The 19,945-nt window shown below is 38.6% G+C and overlaps 1 protein-coding gene and 1 pseudogene across 1 annotated transcript in view; both read left to right on the top strand.

Annotated features, from left to right (window-relative positions):
• The window catches only part of LOC141280964 (uncharacterized), a 21,760-nt pseudogene extending 18,425 nt beyond the window's left edge, over positions 1-3,335 (top strand).
• kif6 (kinesin family member 6) overlaps positions 1-19,945 on the top strand; it is a 677,660-nt gene that overhangs the window by 393,694 nt on the left and 264,021 nt on the right. Inside the window, exon 12 of the mRNA XM_065274836.2 lies at positions 3,511-3,661. Within this exon, the coding sequence (XP_065130908.2) occupies positions 3,511-3,661 (151 nt within the window). The remainder of the gene's footprint in view (positions 1-3,510; positions 3,662-19,945) is intronic.

Raw genomic sequence — 19,945 nt, 5'->3', positions numbered from 1 at the left:
CGCAAAATTGTAGGACATTTTAAGCACAGCCCTGTATGGGAAGCCGATCTCCTCAAAAGAAGGACGAAACTGCGCCACTCGATTGATCCGCGCTGCGCGGACCAATTATACGCACGGCCCAATGGACAGAGCCGCGCGACTATCTGGATAGCGCAGAGATGAGTTGTTTACTTGCGCCACCCGATGGATAGCGCAGCGCTGACCAGTTTCATCAGAGTAGCGCGACCCACTGGGAAGCGCAGCGCGACTCTGATGGAATAGACTCGATTTACCCACAATTCTCTGCTAGTGGGACAAAACAGTGTTAGTGCTGTCAAAACATTATTAAATTTTAAAGATAAAAAAATAAAAGTATAATTATTCGACTGTTTATTTATTGGCAGGCAACTTGTGCGAATTCCACTCCCTCTCTCAAAGAAGCAACTTAAACCATTTTGCAAGATGTAAACAACGCTGGTCCAGAAACACTTCCTGTCTCAGTTTCTAACTGTTTTCTTTATTTCACATATATCTTAAAGATAATTGTTTAACTTTTTGATTCAGTTATTTTGGTTGTTATATTTTATCCCAACGTGTTAAAAAACTGAAACACGAAGAGCTTCGACCAATTGACTTGCAAAATGGTCTATATAGCAGTGCTTGGTTATTGGGAACAGTTGAGATATTAACAAATATACAGCTTATGTCACTTTATCAGTGCGGGACTAACAAACCAAAGTAACTTGCAAACCCACATTTCCTGATATGTCAAGAAATGCAGCTGGCACTACCAGAAAAATATATGCAAAACAATTGCATAACGCTATAATGTCATTATTAAATCATTACAAATTATTACAAAAATAAAATAATAAAATAAATGTAACTGCAATGCATAAAGTATACAAATGACGGCAGCATATAAGATGAGAACACCATATAAGATATTATAAATATAAAACGAGCACTCAAGGTAGATAAAAAAAATCGTTGATCATTGCCATTCATATTGTAATCATTTTTATTAATGTCAAATAACAGAATAGTAGAATTCGTGCATATCTTTAACACAAAATAAAAAAAATAATAATAAACAGAGATAATTTACGTCAGACGTGTGGTCACCTCTATTAAATTAACCACCAAGAGGAAGAAATTGTTATTTATGGTTACCCGATTATACCAATCAAGCTGATAAGTATTTAGATGCTGTTTTAACTTATGCATTAGTAAATTAAGTTGTCTTGTGGCAAAATTAACAAAATGGTTATTTAAACTGGAAATAAATTGTATACTAACAGAGAATTGTGGGTAAATCGAGTCTATTTCATCAGAGTCGCGCTGCGCTTCCCAGTGGGTCGCGCTGCTCTGATGAAACTGGTCGGGTGGCGCAAGTAAACAACTCATCTCTGCGCTATCCAGATAGTCGCGCGGCTCTGTCCATTGGGCCGCGCATATAATTGGTCCGCGCAGCGCGGATCAATCGAGTGGCGCAGTTTCGTCCTTCTTTTGATGAGATCGGCTTCCCATAGCCCTGCTAACACAGAGGAGCTACATCAGCAACAAACCGCAATCGGACAACAAAAAGAGCAACTGATACAGGACGTTTCGATGAGGTGGAACTCATCGCTCGATACTGTATGATCACACGTCACTTACGGAATGAAGAGGCTGTTAAGGCAACTTTAGCCCAACAGAAACACAAGTTAGTCATGCTGACTGCTGCTGAATGGGAACAACTGCACAAGCTGGAGACGCTTCTTGAACCATGCAAGTAAGTCTGTCACACATCCATGCCATTTATTGTTGCAGCTGTATTTGTTACACAGCTAAAATGTCTACAGCTCTTACTGAGAAAGATAAAGATGTTTGTTAAAAAAAACTTTTAAAAAATCCATAAAATGATCTCTTAAAAATGTTAAAGGGGACAGAGAATGAAAAACCATGTTTACCTTGTCTTTGTTGAATAATGGTAGTCTACCCGCATTCACGAACATACAAAAAGTGCTAGACATGCTAAACATCTCAGTCTCATAGAAATTCCTCTTTTAGAAATGTCAGCCAGAAAACGGCCCAATCTCAAAAACTGATGCTTATGACATCACAGGCATCTCACTGCCCCTCCACTTTAAAATAATTGGCTTAATTTTTTGAGTGGCAGCAAAGTCAGCCAATCTGTGATGAGATTGCAAGTTAAGCCAGTAGGGGGAGCCAAATAGGTGCAAAACCACTTGTTTAAAATCCCCCACCCTTTTAGCGCTATCTGAGAGAGGTTTTTAGGAAGCTTCTAAGGCATTACAGACCCAAAAAAAAAATTTTTGTATACATGTCACATCACAGAACAAGGATAAATACCCCGTTCAATCATTCTATGTCACCTTTAAGGATTTTAAAATCCACCATGTGTTTAATATGCTTATCTTAGCCTATGTACTGAAATTTATTGTTATTGACCTTGTTATCTGCCACCTCAGGTATGTGACTGAACTCCTTGGGGGTGAAACCTATGTTTCATGCTATGTGGTGCTGCCTGAATTCTGCCACCTTAACCATGTAATGAGGGTCTCTGATGACAATCCAGCATATGTGGCAAGGTTCAAGACTGTCTTTAAGAAAGACCTTGCTGAACGCCAAGCTGTCATGAACAATGAATGGCTGAAACTTTCATCAGCTCTTGACCCACGTTTTAAGGCTTTAAAGTGCATGGCAAGAGGAGAGAGAGAACAGGTGTGGTCCAGCCTTGAAAAAATACTACAAGAGGCAGAACCCAGCACACATACTCCACAACCCAGTGAAGAACATGAGCCAGCCAAGAAAAGGAGAATCCTTCTGCTGGGTTCAGAGTCAGACTCGGAATCAGAAGAAGAAAATCATGTTAGCAATGCACTACAAAACTACAGAGCTCAACCCATTATTGAGATGGATAAGTGTCCTTTAGAGTGGTGGTCAGTTAATGCAGAGGCCCATTTGAAACTGTCTTCCTTAGCTCGCAAATATTTGGCTTGTTTTTATACAGCCCTTGTAGCCCGAGTAGGCTTATGTTCAATAATAAAAAAATGTTATGGCCATTGTAGCCTGAGTGATAGGCTTGTGTATTAAAAATAATGTTACAGCCATTTTAGTCTGAGTTGATAGGCTTGTGTTAAAAAATGTAAACATTATGGCCATTGTAGCCTGAGTGATAGGCTTGTGTATAAAAAATGTTACAGCCATTTTAGTCTGAGTAATAGGCTTGTTTTCAATAATTAAAATTGTTTATGGCCATTGTAACCTAAGTGATAGGTTTGTGTTTAATAAAAAAACCTGTTTTTTGTTATAATGGATCAGTCTTCATTAAACACAATTATTTTAAATTACATTTTGGGGGAAATTCTCAATTAATATTAACGTGCAATGAAATGTGATTAATTAGATTAATTAATTGCCACATCATGTAATTAATTAGATTAAAAATTTTAATTGTTTACCAGCCCTAATAAATATGTATCAAAACATCTTACCACCATGGGTAAATTTTTCTTTTCTCTCTAGGCAAGATTGCAAGATAGACCAGTTGCTCACAATTGGGCAGAAGATGGCAGCACTACTCCTTTAAAGGACTTGTCTGACGGAGACAACTTTAAAACCAATGCAGAAGGCAAGAAACTAGAAGACATGTTGATCCAACGTGATAATGAGATCAGTATCCTTTACCCAACTTTCATCATTATCGTGTTGTCATATACTTTACATCTAGGACAAGTGGCCAATCCATGTCGATTCTGTCTATCGACTATGTATATTCTATGTCAGTGGTCGGAAACTGGTGGCCCGCAGGCCAAAACTGGCCTGCCAGCAATAATATCAGACCAATCTGTTTATTTTTATAGTGGCTGGTTCTGAAATAGATCTGTTATGACAGCAACAATACTCTCAAAAGCTGTGTTCGTCTTCACACCGTGCAGCAAGAACCATCAAGCGGATGACATCAGAGTACCACGAGAGTGATTTAAAACCCCCTTAACCTAAAAAATGCACTTTCAAATGTTTTTCTATCAGAAAATGAGTCACCTGTCTGTGTGCAGAAACATCATATAATTATACAAATCCATCTATTCTGCTGTGTGTAATCTCCTTTAACCCTCTGGGGTCTAAGGGGTTTTTAGGGCCCTCGGGAAGTTTTGAAATGCACTGACAGTTGCTTAAAAACATATTAATGGCAAAAGTCTCATAACACTGTGTTCAGCACAAACTGGGCTACAATATTATTTGATCAACATGTATATACATGTTTGTATTTTTAAGAGAAAAATGTTTATGCATGGTTTTTGAAAAAGCTAATTTTTTAAGTCACTGATATAAGTCCACAAAACTCATTCTAAACATGTTTTCCCAAGACTTTTTAAAACAGGATCTAGTAGTCTAGATTTTTGTGCAGTAAAAAGCTCAAAAGAAGAACTGCCTATCATTGTCTGGACTCTTGTTTGTGTTTTTGTAATCATTATAGTAGAAACACAACAAGGGACAAGCGTTATAAACTTATCAATGTTTGTTTACAGTCCCCGCCATTACTCCCTCACGTGTTGATCATGAAAGCATCTGTTTTTCGATCTCACTTACATCATTTAAAAGCAGACATTCCAAGCATTATGTAGACATTTATCTTTTATTTCTATTCGTTAAGTTAGTTAATTTTTCTGACATGTTTCTGAAAGGACTTCACTGAGGGAGAGAGAACAAAACACGCATCATTTTATTTTCTTAATTTTGCGAAAAGCACAACATTCTGTTTTTATTGGTAGGGGACAGAAAATATTTTTGACACTTTAACGTTTTAAACGATGTATAAATCATATCTTTATGTCCAAAATCAGCAGAGTAATCTAAGTCTCTTTGTGGAGTGATTAAAAAATAAAGAGTTTGCGCCGCCCGCGCCGCAGTCGACCCCAGAGTGTTAAACCGCAACAGTCACACAAACCTGGCTGTCGGAAATCCCATATCAATGTGGTGTCACATTGATTATGCTCCATCTATGCTCACAGACTCCATCTTATGTAGTTCAACCTTCTGCCAGAGACACATGTTTTGATGTAGTCCAAGGCACGTGTAAGCATTCTTCTCCCTACTTTGCATGACATTTATAAGAGTCTTTGGATTGTTGGCAATAGTGGTCAGGTGTTAGCCTGGTTTAGATCGTATTTAACCAACCACTATCACTTTTTTATGTAAATGAGGAAAATTCATGTCACTCTCAGGTTAAATACAGCGTACCGCAGAGATCAGTTCTAGGTCCTCTCCTTTTCTTGTTATATATGTTACCTCAATGAGACATTATCAGGAAACATGGCATAATTTTTCACTGCTTTGCAGATGATTCCCAGCTTTACATCTCCTCTCATCCTAGTGAAACCCACCAGTTTTCTAAGCTAACAGACTGTATTAGTGATATCAGTGACTGGATGGCAAACAAATAAGGTAAACAAGCTTCAGCTGGTTCAAAACGCCACTGCAAGAGTGCTTACTCAATCTAAGAAGTATGATCACATAAGCCCAATTTTGGCATCGGCAAACTGGTTACCAGTTAAATATCGCATACATTTTAAAATATTACTAATCACCTATAAAGCCCTAATTAGTACCTTCGTATCTTAGATAATTACTATCAGAATACAATCCATCACGTACATTATGGTCGAAAAATTCTGGTCACTTAATTATCCCTAGAATATCAAACATGTCTAAAGGTGGTCAATCCTTTTCCTACTTTTTCTACTATATATAAATATTATATATATGTTCCAAAATGCGATAAACGTTATTTAAAAAAAAATCAGTTACCACCAAAATCAGTATCAGGTCAGTATTAAAAAGTAAATTCTCCTCCTTTTCTGCAGAATGCAATAAATCTGCTCAACAAATCACAGCACACCATTTCACGCACTGTAAACAACAACACACGTTTATACAATACAATACAAGTTTATTTGTATAGCACATTTAAAAACCATAGAAATTGACAAAAGTGCTTTACAAGGCAAGAAATGAAATAAAAACAGTAATAATCAAAAGATGTTGAAGGCAAAGGGAAAAAAAGGAAGTTTTCAGGGCATATTTTAAAATAGATAGAGTTTGGGCAGTTATTTTGTAGGCCGGGAGATGGTTCCATAACTTGAGACCAACGACCGCAAAAGCACGATCACCCCTGTTTTTTATTCTAGTTCTTGGAACATAAAATAAATCAGAGTCTCCCGATCTGAGGTCTCTAGACCGAGAAGGCAGGGGCAGAAGTTCCTGTACTTGACAGGTAACCAATGAAGCGAAATTAAAACCGGTGTTATGTGATTACTTTTACGCTTTCTTTTTAAGAGCCGGGCGGCAGCATTTTGAACTAACTGTAGGCGTGAAATGTAAGTCTGAGAGGCACCGATGTAGAAAGAGTTGCAATAATCAAGACGGGACAATATTAACACTTGCATGACATTTCAAGATTCTTACCAGACAAAAATGCCTTAACCTTTGCTATAAGGCAAAGTTGATAGAAACAAGACTTAACCACAGAACCTATCTGCTTATCAAATTTAAGGCAGTTATCAAACAAAAAACCCAGATTTCTAATGCAGCTGGCTTTATGAGGTGACAGAGTATCAAGATTAACATCAGGAGAGCTTTGATAGTTTGAACCAAACAAAATAATTTCAGTCTTTCTCTCATTAAGACTTAAGAAATTACTAGCAAGCCAAAGTTTCAGTTCATCTAAACAGTATTAAAGGCTTAAAGGCAAGTTTATAGTCACGCTTTATAGGCAAATAGATTTGTGTGTCATCAGTGTATAGATGAAAAGATACACCATGTCCAGGTAAAATAAAGGTAACCAAAGGTAACATGTAAAGATTGAACAGTACCGGGCCAAGAACTTACCTTTTTAACAGATGAAGAATGGTGCCCAAGACAGATGGAGTAACTCCTGTTTGATAGATAAGAGTGAAACCACTGGAGTACCATACCCCAAAGACCCACGCATGCTTCAAGACTTGAAAATAGAATATTATGATTGACCAGGGGCCCGTTTCAATAAGGAGGTTCAACTAACTCTGAGTTAAAACTTGAACTCTGAGTAAACTTACTCTGAGATAGGAAACTCTGAGTTTTCGGTTACAGAACAGCTGATCTGAGTTAGTTCAATCGACTCTGAGTAGGTTACCTCTGAGTTAAGCGCGTGCACAGCCACTATGAAAAGCCATCATCAATGGAGCTCCGATATTACGATTTACCATGGCAACAGCACGTGACAAAGAGGACTAAATCATTTTTACTACTAAAACTGAAAGTGTTACTGCAAGTGTACAGCAACTACAAGCATATATTTTAAAGAAAAGAGTTGTTTTTGGAAATTGCTACTCTAGCAAATGTGTACATTAAGTTTTTCATCACAATTAAAATATCAGAAGTAAATAAACTGAGGACTGTACATTATTATATTCATTTTCATGCAGATGCAATTCCATGAACAAAAAGATCACAGCAGCTCAGCTAAAAATGAAATTAGGCATAATACTTGGACATTTACCTCCTTTTGCAAAGAGGTAAAATTTGTAATTTTTACTGTTGATTACCATGTGGCACCATTAATGCAAAAGGTCAAACCACAAAGAATCAAGAATGCATGGTAATAAGGTGTCATGGCTCTGCAATCAAAAAATGTTGTTATAATGGAAGTCAATGGGGGAAAAATGGCCACAAACAATAAATGAGGGAGAAAAAAATTAAATCTGATGCTGCACAAAAACTAAAAATGCATCAAAGCCAATGTTTTTATCAATCATTGGCATGCCCAAGACTGTAAAAAAGGTAAATGAAAATCCAGTCCACATTCATTTTTAAATTGAAAATCAGTGTTTTTGTGTTTTTTTTTTTTCTCAAATCAGTGGCATCACTTATGAGCTTGGCAATTAAAGAGTTAAAATCATGAAATTTTTGGAAACATTTGGTAGTTTTGATCAGTACTGAGGTTGATTAACAGATTTATGCAAAAAAAAATTTATAAAATATTAATATGATACATTTTTACTGCCGTTTCATTTAGTGGCCATTTTTGGCTGCTAACAACACGAAAGGGTAGTGAATTGGAACGAGGCACAAGGCGAAGAGGCAAAATAGTGGCATGTTTAAGGCAGTTAGGTACGGTCCCAGTGGAAAGACATCTAGTGGTGTGTAGGCTGACAGAGGTAATAGATGATTTTATCTTATAGATTTTGTCGTTAAAATAATTTGCAAAGTCCTCACAAAGAGAAACAGATGTCACAGGAAAATGATTAACAGTGGGATTGAAATTGTAAATAGGGCTTTAGGCCTACCAGTGTTACACAAAATTAACTCTGAGAAATAAGTATGTTTAGCAGCACGTTATAATGCAGAGAGAGAATCCTTTAAGATTTCATAAGAAACTTGTAAGTTATACTTAATCCACTTGCGTTCAGCCCTTCTACAGGTAACGAGTAAAGAAGCAGTGTCATTTAACCAAGGCTTAGGCCTAGTCCACACGGACACAGGTATATTTATAACCGGACTTTTCCCTAAAAAAAAAATCCTATCCACACATGCTCGGTTTAAATTAAATATCCATCCACACGATAAAGCAAAAGCACGCTATCAAGTGCTGTCAAGAGCATGCCACACCAGCAGGCGGGGATATAACCCAAATTGTGTTCCACAATATAGTGAGATAACTGAGCATCTATCTGCATACATGTTAGAAGCCCTGTTGGCACAGTTATTATTAGCAAGATACGTCCGCCATTGCACAGAATCATCAACAAAGCAGTCCCGGCGCACAATCTTGACGTCAAACACAGTGGATAACGGCGCACACTCTGATGTCGCAAGGCAAACCCCCCGGGTTTACTCTCTACACGACACCACTGTAACCAGGGTTTCTTAAAAAGCTCACCCTGGCCGGGGTTTTCAAATATGCTCGGTTTCAGTGCCCTGATACTGCGGTTTCGTGTGGACGAACGGCCGAACCGCGTGAAAAAACCCACGGTTATAAAAATACCTGTGTCCGTGTGGACTAGGCCTTAGAGTTATGCTTATGTTTTTTTTAATTTAAGAGGAGCAACAACATTTAAAATCGTAGTGCAGGTGGAATAAAAAGGTTTAAATGTTCATCAACATCAGATTACCCATGAGTCCGTGTCCTGAATGGCACATAGATCAGAATATGAAGCTGTAAATTCAACACTAGAGCAAATTAGAAAAGACACAAGTCAATCGTAGAGGGGGTGTTGTATAGGTGTATTTCCAGGAAAAGGTAAAGAGAACAAAACTGGTAAATTATCCGACAAGCCTGTGTCTAAAATGTTAATGTCCAAAACAGGTAAATCACGAGATAGAATTATGTCCAAAGTATGACCCTGAATATGAGTGGGGCCAGACACCCATTGATCAAAATCAAACGAGTCAATGAGACTTCAAAACTCTTTAGAGAGTGGCTTAGAGTCACAGCACATGTGGATATTAAAATCTCCCAACATTAAGATTCTGTCTGGTAACAATATCCCCCAAAAACTCAGCAAACTCATTGAGAAAATCCTTGTTTGGTTGCGGCGGGCGAAAGATCAAAACAAATAGCACAGGAATATTTAATGTGGGCTGAAGCAACAACACTTCAAAGGTGCAACGAGGGCTAGATGATAAATAGCGGCAGGAATATGAGTTTTTAAACACCGCTGCTAGTTCCCCACTGCGGCCTGATAGCCTCTGTGAATTAAAAAGATTACAGTCATGAGGAACCCGTTCAGTAAAAGGACTTAACTCACCAATAAAATATCCAGTGCGTGAGATGTGAAGAAGTCGTTTAATAAAAATGACTTATTAACCACTGACCGTGCGTTGATCAAAGCCACCTTGGGTAGAGGAAAACGGCCGGGCACACCAATGGCGCACTTAGTATAGTCCATAGTCATGCGAATATTTAACAAACTATAGCAGTCATAGACCAGCAACAAATTACAGTCAGTAATTAGGAAAGATAAACAAAAAATCATAACATTTATAAAACGAGAGACCAGCCATCTTTAATATACACAGAATCCTAGTTTTCCTCATCTACTTTGTACTTCGTAATCAACAAACAGACAAAAACAAAATAATACATTTGATTGCATTGATAAACCTGTGGTGGTTTTCTGTGGCAGAGAAGAAATGCAAGCCACTAGGGCGATGGAGAAATGCTGGCTGTTGCTTGTTCTCCCGACAGCATCAAGCTTCTGTCATGCTAACACATTTTATGAGCGGATTTTATGAAAAACGTTTCATTATTTCACTCGAAGTCAACGAAAATCATTTTACAGCTGATTGCTGTTAAAAAAGTTCAGCGACGACGTCCCAAGGATGATAGCATTATCATGTTCTTAATATGACAAAGTAAGTGTTTTGATTAATGCCATTAATGTGTATTTTTTAAAGCTGCTGTCGGCAAGTCTGGAGGATTGAGCTGATTTCAAATGTTTACAATTGTCATGCCCCTCCCCCACTACCACAGAGCAACCTCCCTTCAAGCTTGTCCTTGTCAGTGCTAGGCCTGGCACACTTGATTCCTTTTAAGGATCCGGGTTATTGTGAGTCACTCACTAAAGTGATCTGGGTTGTGTAAGTCACTTGAGTCACTTGAGTCATTAAAGCTAAATCGCCAAGGAAACTCAGTACATACCCACTTGTAACCGGCTAATCCACGCGACTCGAGATTCTCAGAGCCGGAAACATTGCAGACTCACAGACCATGGTACTCATGAGACTTCACTCGCTATACAGATCCACTGGAGCCGGTTAGTGGATCTATAGAGCGACTGAAGTCTCCTCAAAAGCAAATCCACAACAAAAGCCTTTCACTTCTGAAATAACATGCTTATAGGTTTTAGGTTTGGTGTGTATGGTCGACCATTTAAAAAATAGGCCTTATAATAATAGCATAATAATATAGAGAAAATATAGAAAAAAACTGTGTTCTGCTTATGTAGCCCCAGAGCCTGCAATGAGTCTGCGATGTTTCCGGCAGATCTGCGAATTTGCAGTGTTTCCGGCTATGACTCGAGAGACAGTTCGCGTGGATCAGCCGGTTACGGATCAGCCAGTTACAAGTTGAGAGATTCTCGAGTCAGAGCAGATTCGCATGTCTCTCGAGTCCGCATTGTGTTCGGCTCTGAGTGAGAATCTCAGGTCAGTTCGTGGCTCGCGTGGATCAGCAGGTCCCTCAAGTTTGCAATGTTTCCGGCTCTAGGTGAGAATCTTGGGTCAGTTCTAGCGCAGATCAGCCGGTTGCTGTTGAGTAGTGTGTGGTGGCGCTGTTTATGGTTTTACATTGAATTGTAGTAGGACTCAACTGATCCGGGTTAATGATACTAGAGACTCGCGACTCATGAGTTAATTTAAAGGTCTGGGTGAAAGATCCGAGTGAGTCACGACTCAAACTGGTCTAGTCAGTGCGTGTGCACCAGTATTATTGTGAACGCATACTTAGAAAGAATACTTAGATTAATTACATAACACTCAGAAATATAATCAATGGTTGATAAAGCACAATTACCTGTCGAGAAGAAATGTGGCAAGCTCTGCATCATGTTAATAATAATAATTTGTTAGATTTATATAGCACTTTTTCTGCAGACCTCAAAGCGCTTTACATATGAATGGGGGAATATCCTCAACCACCACCAAGCTTGAACCCTTTAAAATCTTGTAGATTCCTCCACCTTTCAAATGCCGCTCTGATATTGATCCTTGTTTTAGTAAGGGCACGGTCGCTTTCTATCTTTGTTTCTTCTTTTCATTGGTTGTTCTCCTAGCTCTGGTTGTTAACTGAGGAATCAGAAGTTTGTTAGTGAATGTTCTCTCCTCCATCATGCTGTGTTTAATCCAACACATCTGTGTGAACTTCAGGCGGATGCATGAGTGTAACGCGCGCAAAGGGGGAGCGGGGAAATCTGTGGCGTGTCACGTGTGCAGGAACTGTGATTGACAGGCAAATTTTACACAGTCCTGCACTAATGGGACCAGATGAACCGGGAGCGGTGGATTTTTGCAAAACAAATAACAGGCTCTAGATGGAGCTAGAAGCGCAGATTTTTTTCTTAAACAGTCTAATTTATGTTGTTCTGTCAGAGCATAGTGTCGGTTTCAGTGAATGTGATCAAAATATCTTGCAGACCGCAGCTTTAAAGGCGGAGTGCACAATGTTTGAAAAAAGTTTTGGAAAAGGGAGTCGGGCCGGCTACCAAATCACACTTGCAGCCAATCAGCAGAAAGTGGCGCGTCGACTTACCAACATCCTTGACGGGGGTGCGTATGTGTTGGGCGGGTCTATCAAAAGAAGGTCCAGATTCTATTGGGGTAGGGGCGTGTATGTATATCAACATTGGCTTTTTGTGCACTCCGCCTTTAATCAGTATATAGCACTAGTCAACTAACTGAATATAACATGGCAAAGATGAATGCGCATTTAAATATTGATTCAATAGATTTATAGCATTTTGAACTTGTAATAGATTTATTGCATTTTGCGGAAAAAGTTATCAATTTTTATAATAAATCTTTGAAAATCTAATTATGGATTAGAATTTTTTATGTTATTATAACCTAAAAATACTATGTGAAAGTTTGTAACAGAAAATAGTGGTTTTCATTTTGTCATTTTCTTGTTATATATATAGCATTTTTTCTCATCAGCTAGCTTAACTGTTAATATCACTCTGTACACAACATAGGGTACCTCCAACTCGCCAATAATAAATAAATGATAGGAATAATTCTGAATGTAAAAGTGGGCTACATGGCGCACTGCTCGTTCTCTTTCCTGCAATCATGAACATTATCATTGTTATTACATTACAAAAAGACTTTGGCCGGACAAAAATGTGTTTTGGTGGCTGCTAAAAAAATCAATGTAGGAAATAACCTGCAAAAAATAAAACTTATAATAACAATAAATTAATTTGTAAGTTCTTGCGGGCCATATAATTAACATAATTTGTAAGCTCGCGCGGGCCAAATAAAATGAGGGGGCGGGCCGTATTTGGCCCGCGGGCCTTGAGTTTGACACCCCTGTCCTACACAAACCGTGACAGAGGAACAGACCAACACAGTATACGAAAATTGTATTTAATATAAAAAATTTTCCCATCTCAGTGTTCGTGTGTAGTTTAGTGTTCCTTGTTGCATGATATGGAAATCCCGGGCGTTAAATGTCGTGTTCTTCCTGATCCCATTTTTCAAACTTTAGTGTGTAATGTTGCTGTTAGAGCATAAATAATACCTGCAAAATGATAAAGCACAAAGTTCACTGCCAGGTGATATATTTTCATTAACAGAAGTCCCCTTTCAAAGCCTATAGCGAACGGCCGGTTTGGACTACAGCTCTTCTTCCTGAATGAATGACGTCAATAAAACAGTTTTTGACTAAACTCCGCCCACAGAAATACGTCAGTCGCCAGCTTTGGCTCAAATGGCTCTGCTAAGCTAAGCTGCTGTCAAATCACAACACACTAAACAAACTACACAATCAGAACGTCATTTCTGAAGGAGGGACTTCATAGAACAGGGGTTTCAAACTCAAGGCACACAGGCCAAATCCAGCCTGCCCCTCAAACTCAAAGATTGTAAAACTCTTTCTTAGTATCTGAAAATGCCTCTCATTTTCTTACCAGCACAATTAAAGATAACAAAACATTTTGAGTTTAGGCCTACTCACATACAACATGTGTTTTTGTTACCACAATTATTTTTTAAATAATTTGTAGAATAGTTGTACACTTTGTCATTATACACTTTGTCAGTGCCTGGGCTTCAACTTTCAAAGCTAGGTATTAATTTGAGTTATTAACAAAACCAATAGTAATCAAATGCAGAGAAAATTATGCAATGTACAGTAATAAAAGAGTTGATACATTCAAAAAGTCGTTCAAATACAACTGGCCCTTTTGAGAGCAACCGTAAAGCTGATGTGGCCCAGGATGAAATTGAGTTTGAAACCCCTGGTGTAGAATGTGGAAGACGAGGATATACCAAAATCATAAAAACGTTAATAAACTAGCAGGCGTGGAGGATATACACGCACAGCACCTGTTGCCTGGTAAGTAAGCTGATTTTTTGGCTTTTAAAAGTGCAAATATTGCATTTATTTTAAAATGTTTTTGTTAATGCTACCCTACTTATTTATCGTATGTGATGACTTTGTACCTCTGGATATGGTGAGATGAGAATGATTTTTTAAGTAATACTTTTATCAAAACAGTCAGAGCGCTCTCCCATGTGCTAAAACGTGTACAGTGCGTGTTCATCATCTGAATTGTACATGCACACTAATTTTTATAAGCGCATACTATTTGTCTTCACAGGTAAAAAAAAACATGTACATGAGTATGTAGTATGTAGGCCAGGAGATGGATTGCATTTTGTTGAACGTCTATGTATGACGAGTCAAATGAAGTACTTTGCAAGGCTGTGCGATCGACTGTGCGGGTACACTCTCGTATGTGTAAAAGAACAAAGTATACTTGGGTGTTAAGGATACATCTTGAGTGCTGTGTTTCATGCAACACTGAAATATTCGATTATCTACTCCAAACAAACTTTCTAATTCACACTAATAATTATCTCATGTAATATGCTTGCTGATTATGATGAGTGCGTTTGGGTGGGTGTTTATGTTTATCACTATAAATGTTGTACATATTGAAGCTGTATATCTTTGATGTGCAAACTAATATAAATGACATTGTTTTACAAATTGGGTGGTTACCTCGCGCCCTTTTTGTTGCATTCAAAACTATTAAGTCAAGTGTTACAATGCAGCATCTCATTGGTTCCACACAAATGAAGTAATTAGGGGATTACAAGTTTCGTTGAAAGGAAAATGTTTAATAATTAGAATAAACTATAGGTTGCAATCATAGGCATAGAATACGCATGGGACACATACAATGTTCCCCCTCACTTTTCAACTCTCCACCACCATTCCAGCCCATGTTTTTTGTTTGTTACTTAGATTTGAGTGAAGTAACTTATACCCAATTACAAGTGAGCGTTTTTCACACATGCGTGTCTGGTTGAGCTTTAAAATTCAAAGGACGGGAGTGGGAACAGCATAGACCTGTCACCCATCGTCACAAGCGATCATTTCACATGCTTTTATGTATTGCCAAAAGTGGCGCATTTACCTGTAGCAAATTGGGGGCCCAAGGCGAAGGTATGTAAGGGGCCCCCCTATTCGATCTATAAAAGAGGATGAAACATTTTTTTTACTCCAAAAGAAAGCAGAGAACACACAAAGTGTAGCACTACACAAACCACTAACGAATACGTTAATGGGGAAAAAACAGCCACGAACAGTAGAGGGAGAAAAAAAATTAAATCTGATGTTGCACAAAAACTATCATTGCATCAAAGTCAATATTTTTACTAATCTTTCACATTCCAAGACTGTGATAAAAGGTTTAAAAAATCCAGTCTACAATCACTTTTTATATTGAAAACAACGAAAGGGTTGTGAATTTGCCCACAGTGTATTGTTGAGTTTTGGAAAAATTTTCAAAGCATTTTCCCAAAATATGTCTCAAAATATTTTTTTTTTCACCAAAAAACATTCCATTTGCTGAAACAGAGAAAGTTATGGCCAAATTAAAACTCCACAGCACCCCATAGTGGATGAAAACATCCCCAACAGAACATAAGGCAGGGCTCCAGGTGTACTTAAACATTTGAGAGAGGTTGCACTGGCGCCACCAAGTTGTACAGCTGGTGGCGCTGGGCCTCAATTTGGTGAGACCAGTCACTGGGTGGTGTAAAAAAAAGTAGCTTAGGCTACTTTAACACAGACTTGAGTAAAGAAATCACATTCTTCTGCTGTAATCACTACAAAATGTCTCCTTTCACTCTGAAGATATCATTTGTCCATGACTTGCAAACTCTAATCTGAGGTACTGAGCACAATGTTTTACGTGTTTTCTCACTTCTAGCATGAATAAGCAGTGTACAGCGCTATCTTTAAAGCTCCACTGTGTAAGATCTACTCCCATCTAGCGGTGAAAGTCTATATGACAAGCAACTGAATAATACTTTCTAGCCCCCCCAATTCGGAACGCGTTTTAACTCGTACGGTGGCCCGGCCGTGTCATGCCAAGGTTAACATGGCTTCCAGTAGCTACAAAGCAAAAGCAATGAGAAAAAAATGAACAATTTGCAATGTCCTTTGCCTGTGATCCATCAAAGCACACAGATTTATGTTTAACATGAAAAAAGTCTGATTGTCATGATATGTCCGCTTAAAATCAAATACAAAAAGCAACCATGACGGGTTTAAATGGACGCAAACTAATATTATGTCAAAGTACAATGCTTATGTTTTAAGTAAACGTTACATGTCCGTGTATATGTAAGAGCTTTCTCTCATATTGGTGAAAAAAGATCGCGCAACTTTCAAACGCTTGTAAAATGAAACGAAAGACGCGCAGATCAGACGCTTTTATCAATGAAAGGCTAAAAATAGCGCTGTCACCGTGTGTTTGTGCTAGAGGTCAGAAAAGATGAAAAACATTTATCTCAGTACCTCAGATTACATAAATGGGCGGAGAGACGGCGTGTGGCTGTTCAACACATTAAACCACATGCATGTTTACACTAACAAGTGTTATGCATAATCATGCTAAAGTTAGCCAAGGAACTATAAAACTTCAAGTTTACAACATGGACTGTATAGATGTAAACGAATATGCTGAATTACCTGTGGAGAAGATATAAAGTGCAACTTCAGTGTCCCTTGAGCCCCATCTTGAAAACTAACTCCAATAGTGACTTTGGTCTTGATGTTTTTCCTGTCACGTTGTCGTTTAAAATCCCCGTTTCGCATCCTTGGCGATTTGTTTTAATGTCCTCGAGAATATGTCTTCAACAGGCTTTCAAATCAAAGCATTAGATCGCAGGTTCATCACGGTGTGCGGTTGTTGTAAAATCCGAAGGATTCAGCTACGCAGGTCACAGGCTGGATACGTCGTCAAGCCTGGTTTATTTAAATCAACTGACCATTACATTCGCAAGTCATACGCATATTACATCAATTTACAATTAACTAAGAATAATTGTCAGCTTTATAATTGTTAATATTCTGAAATAAGACTGTCTTGATGACGTATACCGCCTACACATGCAACCTCCGAAGGCTTCAGCTATCGGCCAGCATGAGTGTAGAGTGAAAGCGCGAAAGGCGGAGCTTGAATTTCAGGAATGTCCCTCGTCGGCGAATGTATTTCAAAGATGGAGGCACAACATGGATTCAGCCAGAGAGCGCTTCGACGGTATGCATTTTAAATAGCAGATTCTACACTTACGAGAATACTTTCATTAGTGGGTGGGAAGTAATTACACATGAATGAGCACATACTTTTGAAAGAAAACATGGGTTTTTGTTAAGAATTAACTCAATAAAGTACACAGTAGAGCTTTAAGCATTCATTGATAAAACTAAAGCAGCTGATCTCCGCCTCTTTCATTAGTTTCATTTTGCGAGCGTGTGGAAGTTGCGCAAGATTATTTCAGCAACTGCGCCGAAATATCATAGAAAGCTCATACATACACATATAAAAAACACTGTGCAGCATGTTTACTTACAATTAGGTGTGTCCTCGACTAAGGATTTACATATTCGAATCAGTATTGTCGAATCTTTCCATAGTCGACCGCTAGTCGAATCATCTATGTTTGTATGCATGGGTTGGGAGGGGGCCAGACCAGGTACAAATTGGTAACTTTTATTTTCTTTCACAAGCAGCACACATAAACAACTTTCTGATAAAGTGACCAAAACTGTCTTTCAAGTAATAAACGAAGACAAAACTGACGATGCATTTATATATATATATATATTTTAAGGTAAAATGTAAGGCAACATTTGTTTAATTATTCCTCATAACATTTTAAAGCCACGATCTACAGAACATCACACAAAAATACATTTTGATAACTAAACCTAAAAAAATAACAAAGGTGATCCTGCCTTGGAAACTCCGGCTACAATTAAGTGTTTTTGTCACGACCGGTAAACACCGGGAAGTGGAAAACAAAGGACGAACCCAAACGCGAAAGATGTACAAAAATAAACTATGATTTATTTGAACAGAACATAAATACCCACGAGGGGGTAAAACAGAACATAAACTAAACACTGGAAAACACGAAGCAAACACTGGAACAAACTGGAACTGTAACAGAGAACACGGGGAACATGAACACTCTGAAACTACAACAACGCACGCACACCACACAGAGAACACGAGGGCATTATATAGACAGCACATCAATGGGGAACAGGTGAACATAATTAATCACTTAAGACACGAGTACATAAGGGAGTAGGGTAAAAGTGACAAGACACTGGGAACACGTGTCACACATACATGATGTGAAAACACACGTGTTCCCACATAAACACACTGCTGCCCTGGTCTTGCCCTCTAACATCCGACCTGGATCATAACCAAGGTCAGGCAAGACCATGACAGCCACACAACACTGGGAACATGTGGAAGCCACACACACAATGTGATTCCACATGTCCCCACACAGAACATAATACTGTCACGGTCCTGTCAGATGCACTCAGACCTACATCTAGCACAGATGTCTGACAAGACCGTGACAGTACCCCCCTCTTTAAAGGCGGATACCAGACGCCATGAAGACAAAAAACACCTCAAACACGAGGAACGAGAGACTGTACAATAGACAACACCCACGACAACATAACAATGAACAACAATGGGAGACAAACATAGGTGACAAATGGGTTAGGGTGGTTTAACAAAAATAAAACATCATGAAGGGGTGGTGGGGCCATAACAGGGGAAACAAAATGTCCATGGTGAGGAAAATGAGTCCAAAAGTTCTGACGGAATGCTGAGGGATGATGAAGTCCGGGTTGCGCCTGCGGCTGCGCAGGCGGCTGACGTGTCTCCGGCTGCACCGGCGGGTGACTTGTCTCCGGCTGCACCGGCGGGTGACGTGTCTCCGGCTGCACCGGCGGGCAAGGGCGTAGGTTTGATTCTGGCATTGGTGGGGACATAAATAAAATGCATTGCAAAAACTGTTTATCACCGTTTACTTGACACAAACAACAGACAACTCAGTATGCACTTTACTCAGTAACATCTGACTCGCCACCCCCGGCCATCCCAAATTTCTAATAAACAATTAGTTATGTCCTAGAGCCTAATAAACAGTAACTGTTTAAGTCTTTGTCAAAAAAAAAAGAAAATCACATTGTAATATATAACCATATTTACTTTATAACAATGAAGAATATGCAATTAATATATAATTCTTAATTTAATTTTGCCAAAAAAAATCTCAGTGTTGAAGTAGGTATGTATATCATGCTGTTTCCTGAACAACGTTTATTAACGTTTCTGTAGTTCACATTAAATCTTCTTTTCATTAACAGACAGTTAATCAGTGTGAAAAAAAATAATTTTAAGTTTAAAATGCAACCTTACATTATGTCTACATCTGTGCAAGTAATGACCACAGTGCAGTAATGTAAAGTATTCAGCAATCATGACATGAATTCATGTTTTTACCATGTTTGGGTTATTTTCTTTCATGGATTAGGGACCCCCTAAATAACCTTGCTACCCCATTTATAAAAGGTTGACAAAAGTTTGCAACTCCTCAGGTTAACATGGGATTGTCGTGTATTGGTGACAACACTGTCCTTGAATCATTATGTGACACAACTTGTTCCGTATTTTGTGAATGAAATAGTTACAGTGGGTATAATAATACTTTCTTCCTCACTTACCTGTAGCCCGAATAATCACGCGCGTCTTGTTGAGTGAACTTTGGCGCGTTGTACAAAGTGAAACCATCCTATCACACGTAGCGAGTAAAGACAAGCCCATAAAGTGATGTGATTTAGAGAGGCGGGACTCAAGAAATGCTAATCCAA

This window comes from Paramisgurnus dabryanus, chromosome 17 (genome assembly GCF_030506205.2).
Source record: "Paramisgurnus dabryanus chromosome 17, PD_genome_1.1, whole genome shotgun sequence".
Lineage (NCBI taxonomy): Eukaryota > Metazoa > Chordata > Actinopteri > Cypriniformes > Cobitidae > Paramisgurnus > Paramisgurnus dabryanus.
This window is presented reverse-complemented; position numbering and strand designations above follow the sequence as displayed.